The sequence below is a fragment of the Denticeps clupeoides genome, chromosome 4 (genome assembly GCF_900700375.1).
Source record: "Denticeps clupeoides chromosome 4, fDenClu1.1, whole genome shotgun sequence".
Lineage (NCBI taxonomy): Eukaryota > Metazoa > Chordata > Actinopteri > Clupeiformes > Denticipitidae > Denticeps > Denticeps clupeoides.
This window is the reverse complement of record NC_041710.1, coordinates 31973646-31996300: the sequence shown is the minus strand read 5'-3', so window position 1 is coordinate 31996300 and position 22655 is coordinate 31973646. Positions and strand designations below refer to the sequence as shown.

The window sequence follows — 22655 nt, the reverse complement described above, 5'->3', positions numbered from 1 at the left end:
CACTCAGGAAGCTGCGACTTATCCTGGATTCAAGCAAGTTGGCGTGATGTGGCCGATTCCTGCTTTACGGTCTATCGGGACACGCTCATGTTAACTTGTGTTGGGTCACATTTTAATCCGGTCACCCTGCACAAACAGACCGGAATACACACGATATAAAATGGTCTGGTGATGGACTCGCATAGCGGACACCACGTGACACGAGCAAGCGGGGAAACTTTCATTTAAATTCAGCAGAAACAAGTTTACTACCACAACAAAACACTGGAGGGTTTGTGTTCTATTTATGACTCTTTTCCCCAATTCATTTTTTGAAACTTTTTTTTGCAATTCCTTCCAAGAGACCACGACAACGTGCAATGTATAAAAAGGGTGGAGGTGCGTCTGATTATTGCTTTTTGAAATATTTTTTGTCGTTGCAATGCTGAACATTATATAACACAGCAGACTTTGGTCAATTCACAGAATCTGCCACAAATGTGGATTCTCAAAGATCTGGTGGGTTTATTTCTGTGCCTGTACATGAATGATAAAGGGCACCATTAGCAGCGACACATGCACACGTGCTATCAAACGCTCTCCTTTCAGTGTTTGGGAGGGAACACGGAACTGCAAGTGCATGGACATAGGTGTTCGCCACCATTTATTGCCCTGACTGCAAAAAGTGAAGGAACCAATTTACATAACCTAATTAAAACAAGAACAGATCTCTCGGCTGCAGTAGCGGTAAAATGGGGGTTTGCGCCCATCTGGGGTTTTTCCAAACACTGGATGGCAGCAGTGGATAAGGTTTGGTGTGTGTTGAATGGCCATTAAATGACCATATGAAAACAGACTGATAAAAAACTTAATTTGTGAACTTGATTTGTGAAGTCGTGGGAAGGATGTCACTGAAGTGAATGGCGAGAACAAAGATTTTCTGATGGTCTTATAGAACAACTCAAGTCTTGCATCTACACTCCATGAAATAAAAACAAATGTTTGTTTCTTGTTCACTCATTCATTCACTAGATCCTTTTGGTCACTTTTTTACAGTTTATACAGTTCACTGACCTTCCTGACTACACAAGTCTGGAAGAAGAGTCAAACGGTCACCCTCAGCCAATTCCTACGTAATAATTCAGCTTCAAACTCTTTTCTAAAAATACTAATAATTACTAAAAATTTTATAATGAATATTTTTTTTATTTCCCAGCATCTTGTCAACTCCCAGCATCTTGTCAAATGGCAACATAAAAACATAAAAATCTGCCCGTTGAGCAGAGCCAAAACTTCATACGCTCCTGCTCAGCTCTGCTGAAAATCCATTTTGCAGGGGCGGGACTTTATTTATATGAGCACACAGGACATTGGCTCATAATGCCGGCTCATTCACGACACATCGGACCAGGATCGTACTTTTATGTGAAAGAAGGAAGGGGCAGATGCTCCACAGACAGCGAGTGCTGTACAGGCCAGGTATGCAGGTATGCATATATGCTTCGACAGATGAGGAGCCAGATTTAAATGCAAGCGCATTGTGAAGAAATAAGTGACAGCCGAAAAAAGAAGCAGCATCTGGCTGCATTTTAGTAATATTGGAGACTGCAAAGCTAAGTGCAGAATTTCTAATGTGAAATTAATGTGAAAATTGATGTGAAAGAGCAGGGTCAACAACAAACCTGCAAGGATATATAAGAACCACCAACCCATCCGTGCAACTGGAGACAAGCGTGCCCTCTCTCCTCCCATCCAGTGACCCTGGAAATGAGCATCAACTATCTTACCAAATACTGCAGGTATAACAGTGTCCTCAGTTCGAGCCCAAATATGCACATTCATTCCAAATCAAATGAGGCCAGACAAACAAATAAGTGTCGATGAGCAGCTGGCTAAGATGGGAGCTAGCGAATTTCAACCATTTTCCATTGTGGAGGACAGAGGATTTACAACTTTTGTACAGGTCTTAAACCCCATGTATGTCCTTCCTAGCAAAAAAACGACTTATTCCACAACTATAGAACAAGGAGCGTTTATTATGGCAAGAGTCAAAAAAGCTCCAGCAGTTTGCCTTACAACTGACTGCTGGACATCAAGAACAACATGCTCATACAGGTTTGTCACTTGTCGCTTTATTGGAAACTTTAAGATGACATCCTGCCTTCTTGACTGTTTCGAGTTTGCTGAGAGACACACTGCACACACACTGCACAAATAAAAATAAAATAAAATTCCCCAGCATGTTCTCCTGACAAGTTAGGCCTAATCAGGGCTCTTAGTTTTGTAACTCAAAATCTATAGAAACCGAATGAGAATTGCTGCCACAGCCAATCCAAAAGAGCCGCAGCTTTGAAAAGAACTACATTGCATTACACTACATTACACATTACAGCTAAATGATTGTGTGTCTGAAGGAGTCCACAAAATACAAATGGTCAGCTGCATAAAATTATATCAAATATTACATTGAAAAGTTTAAGGGCAAATATTTTGATAATTTCAAATGTAATTTCTCTGCAAAAATTGTTCCAATAGTTTTAAGAATGTTTTCAAGAATGAGTCATTACACACAATATATGTATATGTTTATGTGTGTACCATACCATGTAAATGAGTAGTTTCATTGGAATAACTGTTATTATTATTATTATTATTATTATGTCCTGAATAATAAGGTACTTTGGCCCACCAATGCTACGTTGCACCACAGACTGTCCAGGAGTTGGTGGATGCTTTAGTCCAGGACTGGGAGGAGATCCCTCAGGAGACCCTCCACCACCTCATCAGGCCCAGGTGTTGTAGGGAGGTCATACAGGCACGTGGAGGTCACACACACTACTTAGCCTCATTTTGACTTGTTTGGATCAGCCTGTAGTGTGTTTTTCAACTTTAATTTTGAGCAGAACCTGCTATCAGTCTGTCTGACAAGAAATGAAGCAGTTCTACATCATTTGGGGGGAGTTCCTGCTGCACGTCTTACCTGTTTTATTGTGAAACACTAGTGTTGTAGTCAAAACCACCTAAACTGAGGGTATCAAGACCAAGACACTGCTGAGACTTAAGGGTACCGAGACCAGGAGCAAGTCAAAACCAGACTAGGAGTAGAATCAACTATTGAGAAAAAAAGTGTCATTAATCATTAAAATTCAAATTCATGTTATCTTTTCAATTATATTGTTCATATGTCTCTCATTTAAAATCTCACAGATTTGTTACAAGGCCTGATGGAAAATAATTTTCTCATCAATCCTGTCATATAACCATTTTATCAGACATAGACATGGGATTGCACACAGACATGGGATTCTAATCAGATGAACTCTTTTCTGTAGATACTGAAAGATAACAGGCTTAGCCGACGGAAGGCCTACACAGACTTTGGTCGTGTTATTGACTTCATCCTGGAACGGTTACAGGGTTCGAAGAAAATTTTACAAGAGACAATACTTCTCAAAGGGACCTAATTATATTTGGTTATCAAAGGAACAAGTTAAAACCTTTTTCCATCTATTAATGGGTGCATGGATGGCTTCTCAGAACAAGAAAAGACAAAAAACTAAAAAAATTGAAACCACTATACTAAGAAACACCAGTGTAAACTTTAGGTGTCTTCTATGCAGTGTCTTCTATGCCTTAATAACCGCTGAATTGACAAAGCTTAATTCGCCTGCTCTTGCCGTTTACTTTTCTTTAAATAAAACGCTTATAAAATATACCGTCTTATGGTCTGTATGTGACTGTCCCAAAGCAATGGGCAGCCTAGACCAGATAGATAAAATACATTTTTAGCTTGAGAAATCAGAGGTATGGCGTGAAGACAGCATGTGTAAACCGTCAGATGTGTGTCTGAGAGTAATCGTGTGAGTGTCAGCACCGCTGCTTTGGGACATGATATTATCATGCATATTATCATGCTAACGCTAGTGTCAACAATGGTAATGGGTGTGGCCTCTTCATAGGGGATGAGAGGAAGGAGCTTAAATGATGTTGAAATGGTTACATTTGTAAAATGAATGGGCTTCCATGGGAGGATGCAGGGATGAAAAGAAGGAGTTGAGGATAGGGGAAGAAGGTTAAATGAAGCTGAATTGGTTAAAGTATTTGAATCGCTGAATAATTGGTGGTTGACTGGCTGGAATATGACCACTGTTGCGCTTTAAATGGGCATGAGTGGGGGAGAAAATGAAGTTGACTTCAGATGAAGATGTCTATCAAGTTTCATGTCATTATGTTGAATCATGAGGAATTGGGAATGGGCCAAAAAGTCCATTATTAGCGGATGGGGAAAAATGACTGGGAAAAAGGGATGAAACAGATGAGTGGAGCAATGGATTTTTTTATAACAATGCACAAGCAAACCCCAAAGATAAAGCCCAAATAAAGTGTTAAGTTTAGAGGATGTACAATGAAAACTGTAGGACGAGATGCGTATAGAAAAATCCGGCCTGAAGAAGAACAATATGTTGTATTTCCATGCCATCATAATTAAAGGCAAATTCAAATTCTGTAAATTCTGTTAGCAATGAAAAAGTCAGGGACGCTAGGCAGGAAAGGAAGGACGCAAACGCACAACTCACTAACACAGGCATTTAATACCACAAACAGGGTATGGGACCCTCACACAGACACTAAAAATGAACCACAGGTAAAAGACATGACAGAACAAAGAAAATAGCGGGAAATATCTGGGTTGTGACAGAAAAGGCTTCTGTCCTTCCTGGATCACACCTCCATCTTCTGTACAGCACCGTTACACCGTGCCTACTGTCTCAGTCCTCCTCAACAGACAGGGTGAGGAAATGGTTTTCATCTAAATCCATATGGCCTCTCAGCAATGGTGAGGAGAAACTCACCATTAGGTGTGACATTGAGTGACAGTGCTTTCATCTCAACATCTCACAACAGCTGCAGACTGGCTTTCCTAGCCCTTATGCCTCTTATAACCACCGCCCTTAATAATGTCTCTATTAAGTACCCCCTCACTCAATGGTTTTTAGATTTCCCCATGGATAAAAAAAATAAATAAAAAAAAGTAAACCACATGGTCAATTGTTGTGATTACATTCAAATACATAGAATTAAACATGGAATAGGTTTCCCACTTGCAGCCATAACTCAGAAGGTTTGTGCCCATTCATTCCATAGAGCATGGATCAAAAGACCGGACAGGTAATCTTCATTCTGGTTCATCTCAAAAGATCAAACACTGGTAGAAGTCAGGGCTCTGTTGGGGCCAGTCGAGTTCTTCCACATCGAACTCAGGCAACCAGGTCTTTATGGACCTTTCATGGTACCCTGGGGCACAGTCATGCTGGAATACTGCAAAGTTGGAAGCATGGTGTGTCACTGTAATGATGAACCATTAAGATTGCCGATTCATATATTGTATGTATGTGTCTGGCTATCCATGACACCTAGAGCAGTCATTGAGTGGGATTCAAGACTGCAGCATCTTAAAATGCAGCTTATTAAGGATTCTTCCTTTGATGTTCCTGGTACCACTTGAAAATGTGCATATTTGAACAAGACTATTTTAATCTTCTGAAAGAATTTTCACAAATACATGCTGCATTCTGCTTTTCATACAAAATGACTGGACATTTTCATTCATCATAGTAAGCATATCAATCATGTAAGCATTACAACTGTGGGCATTTAATTTTGAAATTTTAAAAATCTACAAAACTTGTCTAATAATAAACATAAGATACGACAGGGATTTTAAACATGCTATAAACTTTAATAGACATATTGATAACTTCTGAAAATGGAACCAAGACAGCTCTATATTTATTTACAATAAATGATCAAAATCTTCACATAAAATGGCAAAACAATGTCAAGAACTTAAATAACTTTATGCCTTAACTACTTAAATAATGAAAAGTCTATTCACATGTTGCCTTCTCAGCAGCTCCAATGCAAGTTTCACATTAAGTGCTTAAATTAGAGGATACACGTACAGCATACTTTTACATCAACTAAGACCACTGCAGAGCCTATCGTAACATAATTAAGCTTGAAAACAGCATACATCTAAATGTGTATGCTTACACATTTTTAAACAATAATCACAATGGGAGATCAGAATGAAAACAAAGAAAAAATGTGATTGGCAACATGCGAATTATGATATATATTTCAAAACATTCATTTTTGCTAGCCTGGGTTAGATGTGGCGATTTTGTAATGGGTTAAAATGGACAAATGCATTGCATGTCAGTGTGAATATATGCAAAAAAGTGTTTCTAATTTTAGAATGAACCATTTGAAATAAACCAATCAATGGCACAAAGAACCACTGCTCTAATAAACTCTCCAGTTAGAGTGGGAGAGTTTACTGCAGGTTACCAGGGTATGACTACAAAGATTTTTAAAATGCTTGAATTGAGGAACTGTTCTGGAAAAAAAAAAAAAAAAAATTACCAACCCATAATCTTAATGGACCCCCTCCCCCCATGAACATACTTTGTCCTCATTTATATTATTACATTTACAAAAATAAATGCTTCTCAGTAAAAACAACAGTAATACTATATTATTCTGTGTGACCAAAATAGTACTTATTTTCACTATGGTACTACATTTTATTGTTAAGAATGAGGGAGACTGTAATTTGCTCTTATGAATATATGTATGCTCCAACAAAGTATGGTACTACTTGCTTTTAGAAAGAAAATTAGAAGATACTATACGAAGATGGATTCTTGGAAATTAAAAACAATGCAATTAAAAAGGAAAACAGTAAGTCTTGGGATATCTCCAAGGGGGTCAACCAACATTTCATTTCAAACTATCTGAAATGATGTTTTATGTCTCAATGTTTCAGAAAGCAGCTTACATGGTCTTGTGATCAGAGCATGGAGAGGAATGTGCTATTTTGTGGCACATTTTCAAGAGCAGAGCATTGAGCTATTTGGCACTAACCATAGTGTGTTTACTACAGCACAAAGACCATCCTTTTGCATACCTGGAGGAAAAAAATACCTCTGGCAAAAAAAGCAATGTATTTACAAATGCTGAATTTTTACATGTTCAATTTAAGAAACATGAATCATCTTTGCAGAATCAGGTTACATCTTGCCTACTGCTATGGAAATACCAGTAAGGGGTAGATTTCAAGGATATTCACCATGCCCATGGGGCTATTGTTATCAGACTTTGCTCTTTTTTTGGGGTTTCAAGTTTGCACATTAAAGGTTAGCTGATGACCAAGAGGATTGTCACAAGTGTTCTCAATCATGTATACACTTTGAGTTTTTGTGCATGTTTTTCATTCTTTTTGGAGAGTTCTCAAGAAGGTATATCCACAGCTAGCTGTTGTGTGAACAGAATCCATTGATTTCCTTCCTGCGTGGTGAAGAGAAGCGAAGTATGCATTTCTGTTGAGGGATCTGTTGGTGCAAACAAGAGTTTTCAAGGATGCAGTTGTGGGGTCCTGTCGTGATTGACCTGTAGTACTGTCCTACAGAGTCTAGCTTGCTGTATGGCAGATGGGCAGCAAACCTTTCCTATTATGGTAGCATAATTAGCATTATGGTAGCTTAGGTAAGATCAGTGTGAAGTCTGGTTTCTCTGTGGACATTTTCCCATCAATAGACTCTGGTCATACTACAAATGAAGGACAACCTGACAGCGTTCCATATCTAGTCTGAATTTCAACCTTCACACATTCATCTGCATCTGCTGCTGTGAAATGACTTCCAGCTTGTGGCATGCACCAAACGTTTGGCAGTTGTCCTTGAGAGATGCTGAATGGCCTGAGGTGAAGTGAAGGCAGGAGGAACAATGGGTTTCATAGGCTGCAAGGGTCTCCACAGAATGCCGGCTGCAAGCTGATGTAGAAAAGAGCAGATGCCATCCACGTCCCTCCATTATACAATGTAGGTGGTGAGATCTAGCAGGTAGGATGTCATGTTGATGAGGTGGTCTAGGATGCCATCTTTCTGCTCGAAAATCTCGGATCCATGTTCTCCCTTTTCACAGTAGGCACCTGAGAAGGTGCTCTTACACAAGCACTTGTTGGGCTCCACACACACCCCTCCGTTGCGGCAAGCAGGCTGACACTTGGCTGCAGGAAAGAAATCAAAGAGAGGGAATGAGAATGATGAACTGAGAAAAGCTTAAAGAATTTAAAGAACGCTTCCACTTATTCCAATTCTCAATGCCCATCATTTTTCTATGTGTTTGAAATGGTAATTTCACCAGCAATATATTTAGAGAGACTAGTTAACAAGGATTCAAGGCCACTTTCTTTTCAAAATAATTTGTCAAAGATTGGCCTAGAGCACCTGGCTGCATTATGAAAAGTGCTGAGACCAACATTATGATGCATTTGTGACCCGGATTGACCATTCGCCGGCTTCTAACCCAATGAAAAGGGGATGGCGTGTCAATCAGACATCTGGCTTACTTCCAAATACTCTAAATTCTGGAACCATTCAGCTGAGGAATGCTGCCAGGTGGCTGTGTGACGGCAGACGCCTATCCCCTTTCATGTGAGCCCAGGAGGTAGACAGGACCAAATTCTTGCCCCACTGTTCACTTTCGTCCTTTCTTCCAACTGATCACTCTCAATTATTGTGACAGCATGAAACCAGGTTGAAGATGCCTTTGTAATTAGTCTGGTGAAACCACCATTGAGACAGAAATATGGATTCCTACTGCACAACTTTATGAACTGCTTTTTATCTTCAAAGCGTGACCAGTGCAACTGTGTACCAAACCCAGAGCCTACAGAACTTCTTGATACCTTTAAAAATTGACTCGGTCTGACTGTACAGAACAAGTGACCCATGAATGCAGTGTCAGTATGTGCACAAGTGTGTGTGTGTGTGTGTGTGTGTGTGTGTGTGTGTGTCACAACTCACCAACTCTACACAAGGGCCCCTCCCAGCCGAGGCTGCAGCAGCAGGTTCCGGTGGGGGTGCAATGGCCATTCTTACACTGGCGTGAGCAGGGGCTACTCAGCATCTCGGGATGCTCCAGTGGCCGACGACACTCTTTTGGCATTGCAGGCCTGCAGTGGAGAAATCACGTTCAGAAAGAAATTAGGGAACATCCATCTTTTACCTCCTAAATCTCTATCCAGGGAGTATGTGGGTTGTTGGAATGCGTATACAACTGATCTGCTTGTTTAGGTTTGCATGGTACCCATGCAATGCTCAAATGATTCAACCGATTTCAAACAATATAAGCCTGGCAGACCACCAACCAACTAACAAAAGTCAATAAACTACAGAGAAGGAATTCATTGTAGTTTGGAAGTTAAATTATTTTCTAGTCGCTTTTTAGTCTATGTCTTCTATACAAATTATTGATGTATTGATACCCAATAGACACAGTATGGCCAAAAATGGTTAATTTTTAAGTGGCATCTGGGAGCCACTGTCAATATGTGGAAGACTCACACTCATACCATGTGCAATAAAAACCTTGTCTCAGTTTTCCTGAATTATGTACTTAATCATGTGGTAACAATGATTGGTGTCATATGAGGAGCTCAAGTAGGACAGATAATTCTATACCAACATTGAGCAGTGTTACCGCTGCTACGCAACTTTGTCTCTGTCTGTCCAGTAGTTTTTGACATAATAAAACGATATTTTGTCAAAAACTACAGGATAGACAGAGACAAAGAGCATAGCAGCAGTAACACTGCTCAATGTTGGTATAGAATTATATATAAAACGGTATATTATAACAATAAGATAACCTTGTTTTAATACTGAAATGGGTTTGACAAAGATAATTTTCTCTTCTATTAGGTACTATATTGACTGGGTTAAATAGAATTGCATTACAAAATAAATATATACAATTAAGATTAAAATTAAGTGGCAAAAACTATACTATCCTGCATCTTCATTTCATTCCCACCAAAGGACAAGCCAGTTTTGTACCAGCAGGATAACCAGCCGGAGAAAAACGCTGCTCGGGTATTAAACCACACGTGTATAGCATAGAACTACCTACACTAAAGTTGGGTTGATACAAAACCACCACCAAACACTCACATTAATAATATGAGATTAAACAGGTATGAGTGTGACATTTTTAGTCCGGTAGGGTCTAATTTCTGCTATTGTAGTGAGCCCATGTGATGCTGACAACTTTTCAAGTCAACATATGGCATAATTTTGCTAAACAAGGTAATGAGATTTTCACATGTTTATAAGGGTCCAACTGCAAAGCTGAATGTGCAGTAGTGTGTGTTGGGGGGGGGGTAATTCCCATGCTCCACTCTACTGTTCTCCACAACACATCTCCCTTTCTTCCCCCTTTTGTTTAGTTGTTGTGACAACCTTGGCGCTGTAAGTAACAAAGACAGAAGGAGCGACACCGTAGAGGAAAGAGGGAAGCAAGCTAGAAGGCAAAGTAGAAAGGGAAAGAAAAAGGAAGAATAGAAAAGATGGTGCTACTGAACGGCCTGTGTGTCTGCCAGGGTGGGCTTGAAAACAACACCTGCTGCTGGTGACACTAACAAAAGCAGCTGGGTCAACAGGCAGTGTGGGAATGAAGCAGCCCAGGAGGCCAGGCCCATAAGGCACGCAGGCTGATAAATTAAAAAGGAGGGGCTGTGGCTTATTGGTTAAAGTTGTCCCCGGGACATTGAATGCAGGGTGGGCCGTGTTGCCTTTGTTCTGGTGGGAGGCCTGAAGAAGAGACAATGTGCCGTGTCTGATCCCAGGTCAGTCTGCCCTGTGTTGCTGTGGCTTTGTCTGCTATGCTGTGAAGCTTGTGATGAAACTTGTGTGGGAAGAAAAACAAATGTCATCTAATCAGATTTCAGGTTCTCATGTGGTTGGGCGCCACGACTTGAAATAAACACAAATACATACAGAAAGAAGAATTATTTCCACATCTACCCTGACCAATTGTGTCAAAAATTTACTGTGTATTGTAGCAGTGACCCAATTCACTGGGAAGGTGCAGAAAATAGGGCGTGGGAGATTTAAGGGAGACAGCCAAAGAAAAGGAAACTTTGCTCCTGGGCATGAGGAGAGTGTGAATGCAGGGGGTCTCGCGCACACACACAGTCACTTACCATGAAATTTATTAATTAGAAGTGAGAAAAGTAGAAGTGATAAATACATTGCTTTATGCCTTTATCCATCTGTGCATTACTACCAGAGGGAGAGCTGCGGCCAGAGTTATATGCCTGGCATACAACACACTTAAGAGTAGTAGTAGCATCACAGTCACCACATGCGCAAGACACTCAACCATGAGTTGTCCGGGGTGAAACTGTAAGACTATGGCAGTGAAGCGGTAACTAGGGCTGGATGACATTTAACTTTTTAATCCTGACCAGTCCAGATTGTTACAGGAGACTACGTCCAATTTCCAAATTTTTCATGACAGGATGTCTGCAATCCCCATCCACTGGCCAGCACTGTACTGAAAGAACATTAGTTCTTTGTGATCATGCTGCAATCGGCGAATCTGTTTGTCCAAAGAAATCATTCACATGTACGCAGACATACTATTCATTAGCACGAGATAAGCCTGGCAGACCACCAACCAACTAACAAAAGTCAATAAATAAGGTTGCATAGAAGTGCATTTGTGACCTGAAGGTATGTCTCTGAGCCCTTAAGGGGTTAAACAGCCATGTTGGTCACCCTTTGTACTAACACTGATATGGCAGTGTGTCACTTCAAGCCACTCTCATTATGACTGGCTTTTCGTGTTATCTAGGATGGAGTGATGCATATTTTTATTTGTCACGTATTGCTTGTTCTCAAGCGATTACATGCTTCTCCTTGGTTCAATTACATTTTTCCATCTTGTTTTCTTTCCCTCATTGCAGGCATACAGGGGATGGGCATGTACAAACCAAACCCTGTATGATAGGCTGTTATATCTATCCATATCAAGCAAAAAAAAAAAAAAAAAAAAAAGATTAACAACATTGTTTCATTGCCCCTCCCAGTAAGCACTGGTTGTAAGTAAGGGTGTTGAAATTAATCTCATAATCGATGCAGTGCAGAACATAATCGATTATTTCACAATGACGTTGCTGGTTGATTTTCTGGCGGCAGGATAAAAAAAAAAAAAGAAGTGCCGGTAGTGACTGTTGATTGGCATTTCACGGCCGTTCGCTTGACGCTGTTTAATGCTTGTCCCATTCACTGGGATTTCAGCAAAAATTCACACCGAGAAAATGCTGCATGCAGCATTTATTTGACTCCATCCAGACACGCAGACAATCGAACGCTGCTGCCGAACACCCATGTGGACACCTTGATTTTTCTCCAATGTGCAGAAAAAAAAAACATCCAGTCTGCACTGTAAGACACGCTGGATCAAGCTGTCTGCCAAATGTCACACATAATTCTAAACCATTTAATATCCTCCAATAACCACTCCAGCTGTAGTGTGGGGCCCAACCCTGGTCCACAGCTACTTGCCTCCTGCAGAACAGCACAAATTTAACAATCCAGACACGCAGGGGGCAAATATCTTACCCACTATTGTAACTTGCCTGTTCAAGGAATTTGATCAATTTGATCTGTAATTCTCAACCGAAAGAAGAACAAAACAAATCGACTACTGAAAGCCTTGTGGAGTTGATGCTGTGGTCGGATCCCACTCCGGCTGATCTGAACACACGTGTGCTTGGTGAACTTGAGTTTTGTGTGGGGCAGATGTATCTGTTCTATTAAAAGCCCTCACGGCAGGGGAATTGGCCAGCACTATGTGGGAATTCTTACACTCCATGTGTACATTCCTGTGTACGGTCCCAAACGTCTTTCACAAGGATTTGGCCCGCCAAATTCTTTAAACTTCCATCACAACTGAAAGTGGTTTTAAAATCCATCATGCACATGGGACAAATTAGGACATATTGGAGAGGTGCGCACAAACACTCACATACGCTCAGATGATTAACTGCTAGGCTGGGCCACGCACACAACTTTTGGATTTGTCACAACAATTTAGACTAGGAGGAGGGACTTTTTGTGATGGGGTAAATTTGAATTCCACACAAACATGCCTGAAAGAAAACAATCTTCCTGGTGACGACAGGTGCCTGGGTTTGTGGAGAGTACGAGAAAACACCCAGAAGACCACACACACACTCTCTAATGAGCCTGCGACTGTCTGAACCACCTCAGTGTTAGGAACATGTTACACTAACATTTGGAAACGCTGTGCTTATGACCAATTATGACCTGCGTTTGTGTTGGCTGAAGCCAGCAGTTGTGTAGTGATGATTTATTCAAATGGCATAATATCCCGGCGTGTGTGTGTGTCCCTCTCTAAATAAATATGATCTTTGTGTGTGTTGGTATGTGTGAGCATGCGTTGGTCTAGGTTAATACAATAACTCAACCTTAATTAAGACTGAAGAAAAAAAAACAACACTGTCACAGTGCATGAGAGGCATGGTCATAAAGCGCAGTTAAATGTACTCATATACACACTGTGCAGATACACATAAGGTAAAAATGATGTGGTTCTCCAAAGAGTTGTTTGTTTATAATTATGGATTATATGAAAGCTATAATAAAAAAAAACCCACAGCTTGAATTTGGACAGTTAAGAAGCATTTAGGCTACATTGCCACACTCACCATAATAATATGAACATTCATAACCACTGTACTAGACTGTTATAAATAAATCCCCCACCCCTAGAATATACTGATATGCATGTTTTTTACGTTAAGATGTTGATGTGTGTAAAATACCTTTTAGGGTCCAGGAGTTTATAAAGTTTTCCGCTGTGGGACTGTGCCATAGTCTTGCTGGAAGTCAGGATGTAAACCTCACCTGTGTTAAACAGTGGAAAAGGGGAAATTGCGTTTCTATGATTGGGTGCATTAAAGAGAAACATACAACATGCATCCCTCCTCCGGCCGCGTGGCTCTTGATTCAAGGATGGGCCTTTGAGTTGGGAAGTGTGTGAGAATGCAGATGGGACAAATGCAGTGACAATGTTTAAAAAGTGCTATAAAAAGCTGTGGCATGTGGGACTTGCTTGCTAGTGTAATGTCAAGTATGACCTCGGAACTTAAATAATTAGATAAAGAAAAAAAAAAAGACTATCCTGAAGAAAAGAAACCAAGTAACATTTTAGTTTGAACACAATTTAACACAATAGCTTTTGCAAACAAAAGGGGTTGGTTTCCTGTTCATCGGATTAAGCCTAACCCTAACCTAAAAGAGAACTTCAATGGAATTCTCCATTCAAAAAGCTTTCAATCAAGGACTAGTCTTAATACCATATTCCACAAAGTACCACAAGCAGGGTTGCCAAATACCATAATATTTCAGCCCAGAAACCATGCACACTATAACTGCCACAAGTATTTAGCATAATTAAATTAGATTTGGGTTCTTCTCTCTCCTTATTCTTGACAATCAATATTTCCCCTAAATATCAATTACAGAACTACCCAATCTGGCATCTCTGTTTCCTCACTCATCCTCTGTTTACTTCCGGTTTCTGTTCTTACAATAAAATTTGGTCATCAGCAGACTTCTCTGCCAATAACTCTGTCACAAACACCTCTGGACCATGTCCGCTACCAAAACAACCATGTAGATAAGATTATGAGACTTGTTTGGCAAACTGGTGAATCTGACATTCCCGAAGCTGTCTAATGTCTTAAATAACACCTCAAAAGTATATCCATATACATGTTTCTTGGAAGGAAAAAGACAGCGGATAGAAACCCAACACTGTGACTGATTCCTCTGCCCTCGTAGTCCCAACCATATCTATTGTCAGCAGCAGACAGGGAAAGCAATCTGTCAGGAAGCTCCAGGAGTTTAATGTCACCCTGGAATGTTCCATGAAGGAAAGAGTGTATGTAAGAGTAAGTCTTTGACCCCTGCCGGGGTCTTCTGGAGGGCATCTGGGAAAGCTCCTTGAAAATGATCTGCAAGGCTTCCAGGCTTCCGCTCTTGTGTCATCATGGGCAGGGAGTGGTTTAGTGGTGAACTTCCCTTCACCATCAAATGGAGTTATATTCTCAATAGAAATATTGTTCTCTAGACCTGGATAAAAGTTTAGGGGATTTTTGCATCTTGTAATTCCTTCAGTAAAACTCAGTAGTTAACAATCAGCATGACATTAGGCGACGAAAGGGCACCTTGGGTTCTACTGGTCATGTCCCCTAGTGTAAGATTTCCCTAATATACACCAAGAAGTAATAATCCAAGTCTGACAACAGTGAGTATCAATTTACTCACCAAGTTCATCTTCTCCAAAGCCCAGGATGTGGCCCACCAGGCTGGTGCCACAGGTGCTGCTGCTGCCAAGACAAAGGCTCTTCTCTTGCCAAGGCTGATCTGCTCCACCCTTCTGAAGGATCCAGAGATTTCTGCAGTAAAACCACCACACTCAATCCCAATGTCAACTGGTCTTTTCAGCTCCCAAATATTTAGAGGCCGTTGAGGCGATGCTACACAGTAAACTTTTTCAAGTAGTAATAGTAAAATTTATGAGATCTGCAAATCACTTAATTCTGCTTTTATTTTTGCATAGCATCCAATTTGTCATTGGAGATGTAATGCATTGTTGGGGAAAAAAGTGTTGCCATGTTTGTGTTAATCAAGTCATCTATTTTTGTTTCTTCAAACAAATATAATATAATACATGCCGCCTTATCACCAAGTTTTCAAATGGCACTGGCTGTCATCCACCTTGAAGGCAAGGGCATGTATGTGATACTGCTCTCATACATTAACTGGAGACCATGGGTCTGTGCCCATTGACAACTGGCTAACCTGGAATACCAACTGCAGCAAGGTGATTAGCATTTATGGCATTTAGCAGATGCCCCTTTACAGTCAGTAGTTACAGGGACAGACCACCTGGAGATACTCCGGGTTAAGTGTCTTGCTCAGGGACACAATGGTAGTCAGTGGGGTTTGAACCTGTGACTTTGTGGTCTTCTGGTTCATAGGCAAGTGTCTTACCCACCAGGCTACAACCACACAATCCCACCAATGGCTGTACATCCTGAGGCGGCTCAAACAGGCAGGACTGAGCTTGTAGCTGACTGTTAATTCGCCACAAAAGATTATTGGGAACAGTCTCCATGCAATCAGTGATATCAGATGCTGGAGCAGGGCTGTCAGCACCATTAAGGACTCCTCCAACCCTGACCCTGGACTGGCCTAGAGTACTCACCTCTGTACTCTATTTCATTCCTGCTCACGTACCACATGTTTGGAATTACTAACTTGATTATGTCTTCTGCTCTGGTGTTTTCAGGTCACAACATTTCAGTGGGGTTTATGTCAGATCTTTGACACGGCTGCTCCAAATTCAAAGCCATTCAAAGGTGGCCTTGCTTTTATGCTTCAGATCATAGTACCCATCTCCATTACAGAGAAGGACTGATGAAAGTGAAAGTGAAACGATTGTCATTTTGAAACACAGCACAGCAGTGTGTGGGGACGGTGCTTTGCTCAGCGGCACATTGGCAAATCGGGATTCGAAATGGCAACCTTCTGATTATGGGGACGTTTGCTTAACTGCTCGGACACCACTGCCACCACATTCTCTGTATTCTCAGATAGAGAATTCATCCTTCCCTCAATTATGACAAGTTTCCCAAGCATCCCACACTATTACAAGCCAAAGTGGTTGGGGTAATCAAGGGTTTGGCAAATATTAGATGGGCCTTTACAGCCAGACTGCTGTAGCAACCCCTAACAGTAGTAGTAGAAGTAGAAGATTGAAAGTGCCGTTATGTTCTTCATGGTGAGCAGTGGTTTTCACCTTGCCATTCTCCTGTGGAAACCAGTTTTGGCCAGAGCAATCATGAACTCACATCTTATCTGAGTCGAGAAAGGTCTGTGGTTCTTTAGGTGTTCTTCAGGGTTCTTCTGTTATTTCCCATATGAGGAGAGTCCTAAATTCTTGGAGACTGGCTTGTTTCCTTTTAGTTAACTTATACATTTCAATATTTTTTGTAATATGTAATATCAGATAATATGGAACGTCTTTGGGTTGAGGTATAGACTATGTTTTAAGGAACTTGACTTTTAATTTAAATTCTACATTCTACAGGCCAGGCAGCAATCAGCCTAGGGTCTGGCTAGTCTAGTAACCCACTTTCAATTAATCTTGGATTATTAATCGAGTCAGCTGCTAATGGGGCAATTACTTTTTCACATGGCTGATGCAGGTGTTGGTGACCTCAAAGAATAATTAATTTTTTTTTTATTATCAGTTTTTAAAACCAGAAACAATAGTTTTATGACTATACTGAAATATAGAAATATAGTCATAGTTTTATGACTATACTGAAATAAAGGAAATAAAAAAATGACATGGCTACAAACATTCCCAATTTTATTCCCCTGATTGGAATAGAGGAAAGGTTTTATGTTGGCACAGACGGCACTATAGAAGGAGTGTCCGATGGTGTCAGTGGCTGCACAACAGCTCTGTTGAAGACACTTAAAACGTGTAAAGCTTGCACCTTTTGGCAATGCGGCAGAAGGTAAAAAAAAAACAAACAAAAAACATACCCATTTCTTTTGCCAAATACATAGTTTCCATAAAGCCTTCTCGACTGACAGCCCCTGTAGATGAAACCACCAACTGGAGTTGAACTGTCAGCAGACTTCAGGTTAAAGATGGAAGGTTCGTTCTCTACAACAAAAAATACAAAGAAATAGGCATAATGAAAAACAATTTTCTTGAAAACATTTATCATTATAAGATTCGACATCTTGTACATCTTTATCACTTTAAGACCTTACAAATTAAACCAAAAAATGTGTGTCTGAGCAGACTAGGGTACAGTGCACTGATATAATAAAATCAGAGTAAATAAGACTATTGATAAGCTTTAGGCATGATATACTGATGAAAGGACTCAATGTTGCTGACAAACATTCATGGTCATGTACCCACATTGTCTTATCAAGTCTGTGCGAGCAAGAAGCTTCAAGAGAATCCTTTTTTCAGTTGCTCTAGTTTAATTCCATTAGTGCCATTTGCCATTCCAGCTAGCATCCTTTATCCCAAAGCATTTAGGTTTGGAAAAGTCTGTGGAAAGATATTTGACTCACCATAATCTTTTCCTTTCACAATCTGCAAAATCCGTCCACTGGTCGTGTTTCTGCCTGTGGAGTCCGTGCATAGGATTAGAAAACTGCCATCTGTGTCAGTGTGCTGCCAGTCCACTGCACATCTACGAGGGAAAGAAACAGAAGGTGTGCAAGGTGTGAAATTTAACACAAACCACTCCTCCTAAAGTTTATGTTTCTGTAAAACAATGTAATTACTACTCAGCTGTTTGGAAGACATTAGCAGTTTGTATTTTCTTCCTTTTAATGAACTGTAACTAAAATTAGGTGGTACTGTAAGATGGGAAATCACAAGTCCATGACGTCCTATGGCTTTGTTTTGCAGCCTTCCCCAGAGCAAGAGGTGTGAAATGCCATTTGTTTTGGGATCCCCTGCTCTCTTTGTCTGCCCAAGACGGGAGATAGCGGGGGTGTAACAGGGCAGAAACAACAAATTCTGATTGGTCTGTGGCAACTTCCTCGGAGTCAAATGTATAAAAGAAGAATTGTCTCGTGGACACGAGGGACTTCAATTTTTTTCCCCATTGGGATCTGAGGGGAATCTTCCCATCAGTTTCTGAGTCTTTTCTATTTACCTATTTTTCTCCTGGATCAGGTGATCTCTCTGAAGCTTGGTTCAGGCTTTTTCTCTCTTTTCTCTATCTTTTTCTCCGGTCTTTCTTTTTGGGTTTTCTGTAACATTGGTACCTTTTTTTACATACAACATTCACATGTAACTGCAATAATAATCTACTGGTGTTATTAAATTAGAAACTGTTCATCCTTTTAACCTCTATTGTGCCATGCCTTATGCCAGGTAACATCAGATTAGAGGGGTTTCAATACAGTGCTTTTGTGTAGAGAGAGAGTAATGTTATTTCTCCTTTTTTGCAGTACTTCATGAAGTCCTTAGCAAGCTCCTTTCCTTGCATTTACTACTTCCAGATTAGTTAAATTATTTTAATGTTTGGATCATATATCCTTCAGCATCAATAATTATACTAGCAACATAAAATAATAGCAAAGGTCATTATAAAAGCTACAGAAGCCTAACAACACGTTTGATTATCAGTATTTGCATAGCTTTCAATGCTCACTTCTATAACTCTTGGTTTAGAATAGTTTGTCCCATATTACACATTTGAATATTGAATACAAATGATAAAATTCCCATAATGCACAGCTCAGAAGGATAACCTGTGAATCATATTTTTAAAAGCTGTCTCAAGTCACTCACCTCCCTGGGTCATGTAGTCCATGTGCAAAGATCTCCGGAGGCTGATTTGTGCTGTTGAAATAGGGGTTGTTCTTGGGGATTGAGTATGGAGACATGCAAGAGTCTGTGTCCACATCCACCCTCAAAACAGCGCCAGTGAAATCACTGCATAACAAAATAAAACAAAAATTCTGTATGACTGACTGAGTTATTTCAGTATTTACTCCTTGTGTGGCTATTGTACTTTCTTCACCTTTCCCCTCAAATCTACAAATAGACACTTCACTTTAGACAATCAAGTTCCTGTGCAAGCAACATGTGAACATGAAGGCATATTTACCTGAGACCATCCATCTCCTCCATGTCATCCAGAGTAATCATCCCATCACCCAGAAAGATGTACAGGAATCCATCGGGGCTGAACAGGAGCTGCCCCCCAAGGTGCTTCCTGTGGAGCTCTGCCACCTCCATTAGCACATGTGTGGTCCTAGTGTCCACCTGGTTGGGGTTTTTCCTGCAATTACAGCAATCAATTGTTCTTTGTTTATACACTAAATGGACTACAAGAATTGTATCGTAAGTATTAAATTTAGATGTTACATGTTAGACCCATTTACAGTTACCCCACAGGTGTATACATTTTACATGTAGTCTCCATGTAGTCTCTATTTACATTTGTGACTGTGATAAGCCACCACCTTTGTAATCAGATGGATGGTAGGATTAAACGGTATTGTCAAGTGGATGCAATTTGGAACCACAGCAATGAAGCTACAAAGACCATGCAAAGTCATAGAGTGAGGTCAAAGACTGTTAAGGTCCCTGTTGTGTAAAAGTCACCACCGCTCTGCTGAAGCACTCCACTGGCACTAATATAAGCATAATAAGGGTAGCCGTTTAATAGAATGGAATGCACACAAGCCTCACATCACCAAGTCCAAAGCCATGCGTTATATGGAGTGGTGTAAAAGCAGTGGAAACGTGTTCTAAAGAGTGACAAAATACGCAGTTAGATGGAGGAGTCTGATGTTTGGCATCAATCATTCCAATATTGTGGAGACATGGTTTGGTGAAGGACTTTTTTGACTACAGTGCACAGTCCATGCTGGATATATTTGGTGTGGAAGAACTTGCCAGGCTCACACACAGCCTGGCAACAACTCAACACCTCAAAACCAAACACCTTTGGAACAGAAGTACTTTGGAACTGAAACGGAGATTGCGAGCCAGTCCAACATTGGTGCCTGACCCCATAAACGAATGAATGAGCACAAATCTATGCAGAAACACTGTTTATGGAAGCCTGCCAAGAAGAGCTGAACAGTTGCAAAACTCCATATTAAAGTCTATGTATGAACACAATGGTAAAAATCCTTTTTAAGGTTATAGACAGACATACCAATAATTTTGTCCATATAGTGTAGCTCTACAATAATTCAGATTGTACATCAAATCAGTAAACTTGAATCAGGAAACAGTCTTTACAAACATTTACATCAGCTTGTTTGTTTCTTAATCGTGATAGGACTGAGAAAGCCCTTCAAATCCTACCTTAAAAAACAAATGTGTTACCCTGAAAGTTATCAAGATAACACATGACAAGCATAGAGTTCTTCAAAAGCTTGAAAAGCCTCCAACGTTTCTTGGGTCTCTACCTCGAGGAGGTAATTACCTGGAAACAGTGAACTCCACCACGCGAAGTATGTGGTCGTGTGGCCCAATAGCCCAGCGCTCCTGGTTGGTGGTGTAGGACACGTAGAGCTTGCCATTCTTCTTGTAATTGGGGTGGAATGCAAGGCTTAGCAGACCCCTTTCATCTCCAGCCTGTCAGTGTGGGGACACGCACACAAAGGATCCAGAAGTTAATTATGTCCCTGTTCTCCTCTGCCATGCTGCCAAATCCAGTCCACATCCCACCTCCATCTCTCTCCCTCCTCTACACACATCCCTAGTTTCATCCATTTATCCTTGACTACAGCATTCCACACATTAATAAATTCATTTGACATAACCCCCTCCACACACCCCATCCAAGTCTGGTTGTATGCTCTTATCTTCGGGGTCTGGCCCTGTGGGGCCCCTGGGGCCTGCCCGGTGGCCTCCATTGTGTGGATGATTTGTGTGTGTGTGTGTGTGTGTGTGTGTGTAATCTCTGGGGGATATCCTTGAATGGCACATACAGAGGCTCAAACTATTTATTAGCTCGCTCACAGTTCATAGACATCACAAGGAAAAAAATGTCCAGGAGACCTTTAGTCCTCCACCTCCCCCATCACCCTTCCTCCAAAAGAATAAAACAGCAGAATGGTCAGAGTGAAAATAAAGTAAACGTGAAGTAGGTAACCGGCTCCCACTGTCTTGGCAACATGTTTAAAAAGCAGTGAAATTGCTTGTGCAGTACGTAAAGCTTTATTCCTCCCTCAGGCAGATACATCAGTTGTCACTACCCTGGTGGTCCACACCTCATAGTCTGCTGTAATAAGTGGCTATATTGTTTCAGTCCCAGGGTAAGACAATCAGAGCTTGCTCTCGTTCTTTCTCTTTTTTCCTTTTATAAATAACAGATAAAATTTCACTGTTTAACGTAAGGCATGGACAAGATGAGATGACAAATGGCAGCAAGGTCATACAGTAATGAGACATGGAGAGATCAAATCACAGAACAGAATAGGTTCTAGGGTGGCGGTGGCCTAGTGGGTAAGACACTTGCCTATGAACCAGAAGATCACAAAGTCACAGGTTCACTACCATTGTGTCCCTGTGGTCTCCAGTTAACATCCGACTCAGACCCCAGCTTCTGGTCAAAGAACATAAATCATAACTGTGTTGAACATGGTCTGTGTTGAGCTAAGCCCAGTCTGAGTGGCCAATGACACAAAAACAAAATCATGTCCAGAGTTACTGCTCTCATAAACCATTTGGACGCTGTGAGGCATGCAAGCGGAGAGAGATTACCTGTGGTTCCGGTAAAAAAAAAAAAAACCCAAGCCATAGGTGAAGCGTCCCCCATATGTGATCGGTTACATAACCTGAAAATGTGTTTCTTAGCTCAACACATCATTGGTTTCCCAAAATAAACACAGGTGGTGGCAGGGCAGCCCCAGAGCCGCTGACCACCACCAAGCTGCTGCTAAACTAATGATTTATTTTCACAGTTCACCCATGCTGGGATCTTCTCTGACCATCGTGTCTTTTTCTGCCTCACTTCTCTGGTTCAGATGCTGGTCATCTCTTGAGAAAATCTGCTTTATTCTGAAGAAGCCAGAAACAAGTAACATTTTCCGTCCTGGTCCCACCCACTTTGGGCAGCTGCTGGCCTTTTGGAGCAGGCTGCAAAGATTTGGATGCTGGGGTGTTGTTTTGCACCTTGATCCTCATTGGTTCAGGCTATTCCCCAATACACACACACCTGTTAATGCGCT

The 22655-nt window shown here is 40.9% G+C and overlaps 1 protein-coding gene across 1 annotated transcript in view; it reads right to left on the bottom strand.

Moving 5' to 3' along the window:
- Positions 1-5704: 5704 nt before the first annotated feature.
- Positions 5705-22655, bottom strand: part of hhip (hedgehog interacting protein) — a 31790-nt gene continuing 14839 nt past the window's right edge. Inside the window, exons 5-13 of the mRNA XM_028977395.1 lie at positions 20906-21057; positions 19574-19747; positions 19255-19398; positions 18021-18142; positions 17475-17598; positions 15183-15313; positions 13676-13757; positions 8850-8998; positions 5705-8050 (exon numbers count right to left, since the gene is read on the bottom strand). Of these exons, the coding sequence (XP_028833228.1) occupies positions 7854-8050; positions 8850-8998; positions 13676-13757; positions 15183-15313; positions 17475-17598; positions 18021-18142; positions 19255-19398; positions 19574-19747; positions 20906-21057 (1275 nt within the window). The 3' untranslated portion in view covers positions 5705-7853. The remainder of the gene's footprint in view (positions 8051-8849; positions 8999-13675; positions 13758-15182; positions 15314-17474; positions 17599-18020; positions 18143-19254; positions 19399-19573; positions 19748-20905; positions 21058-22655) is intronic.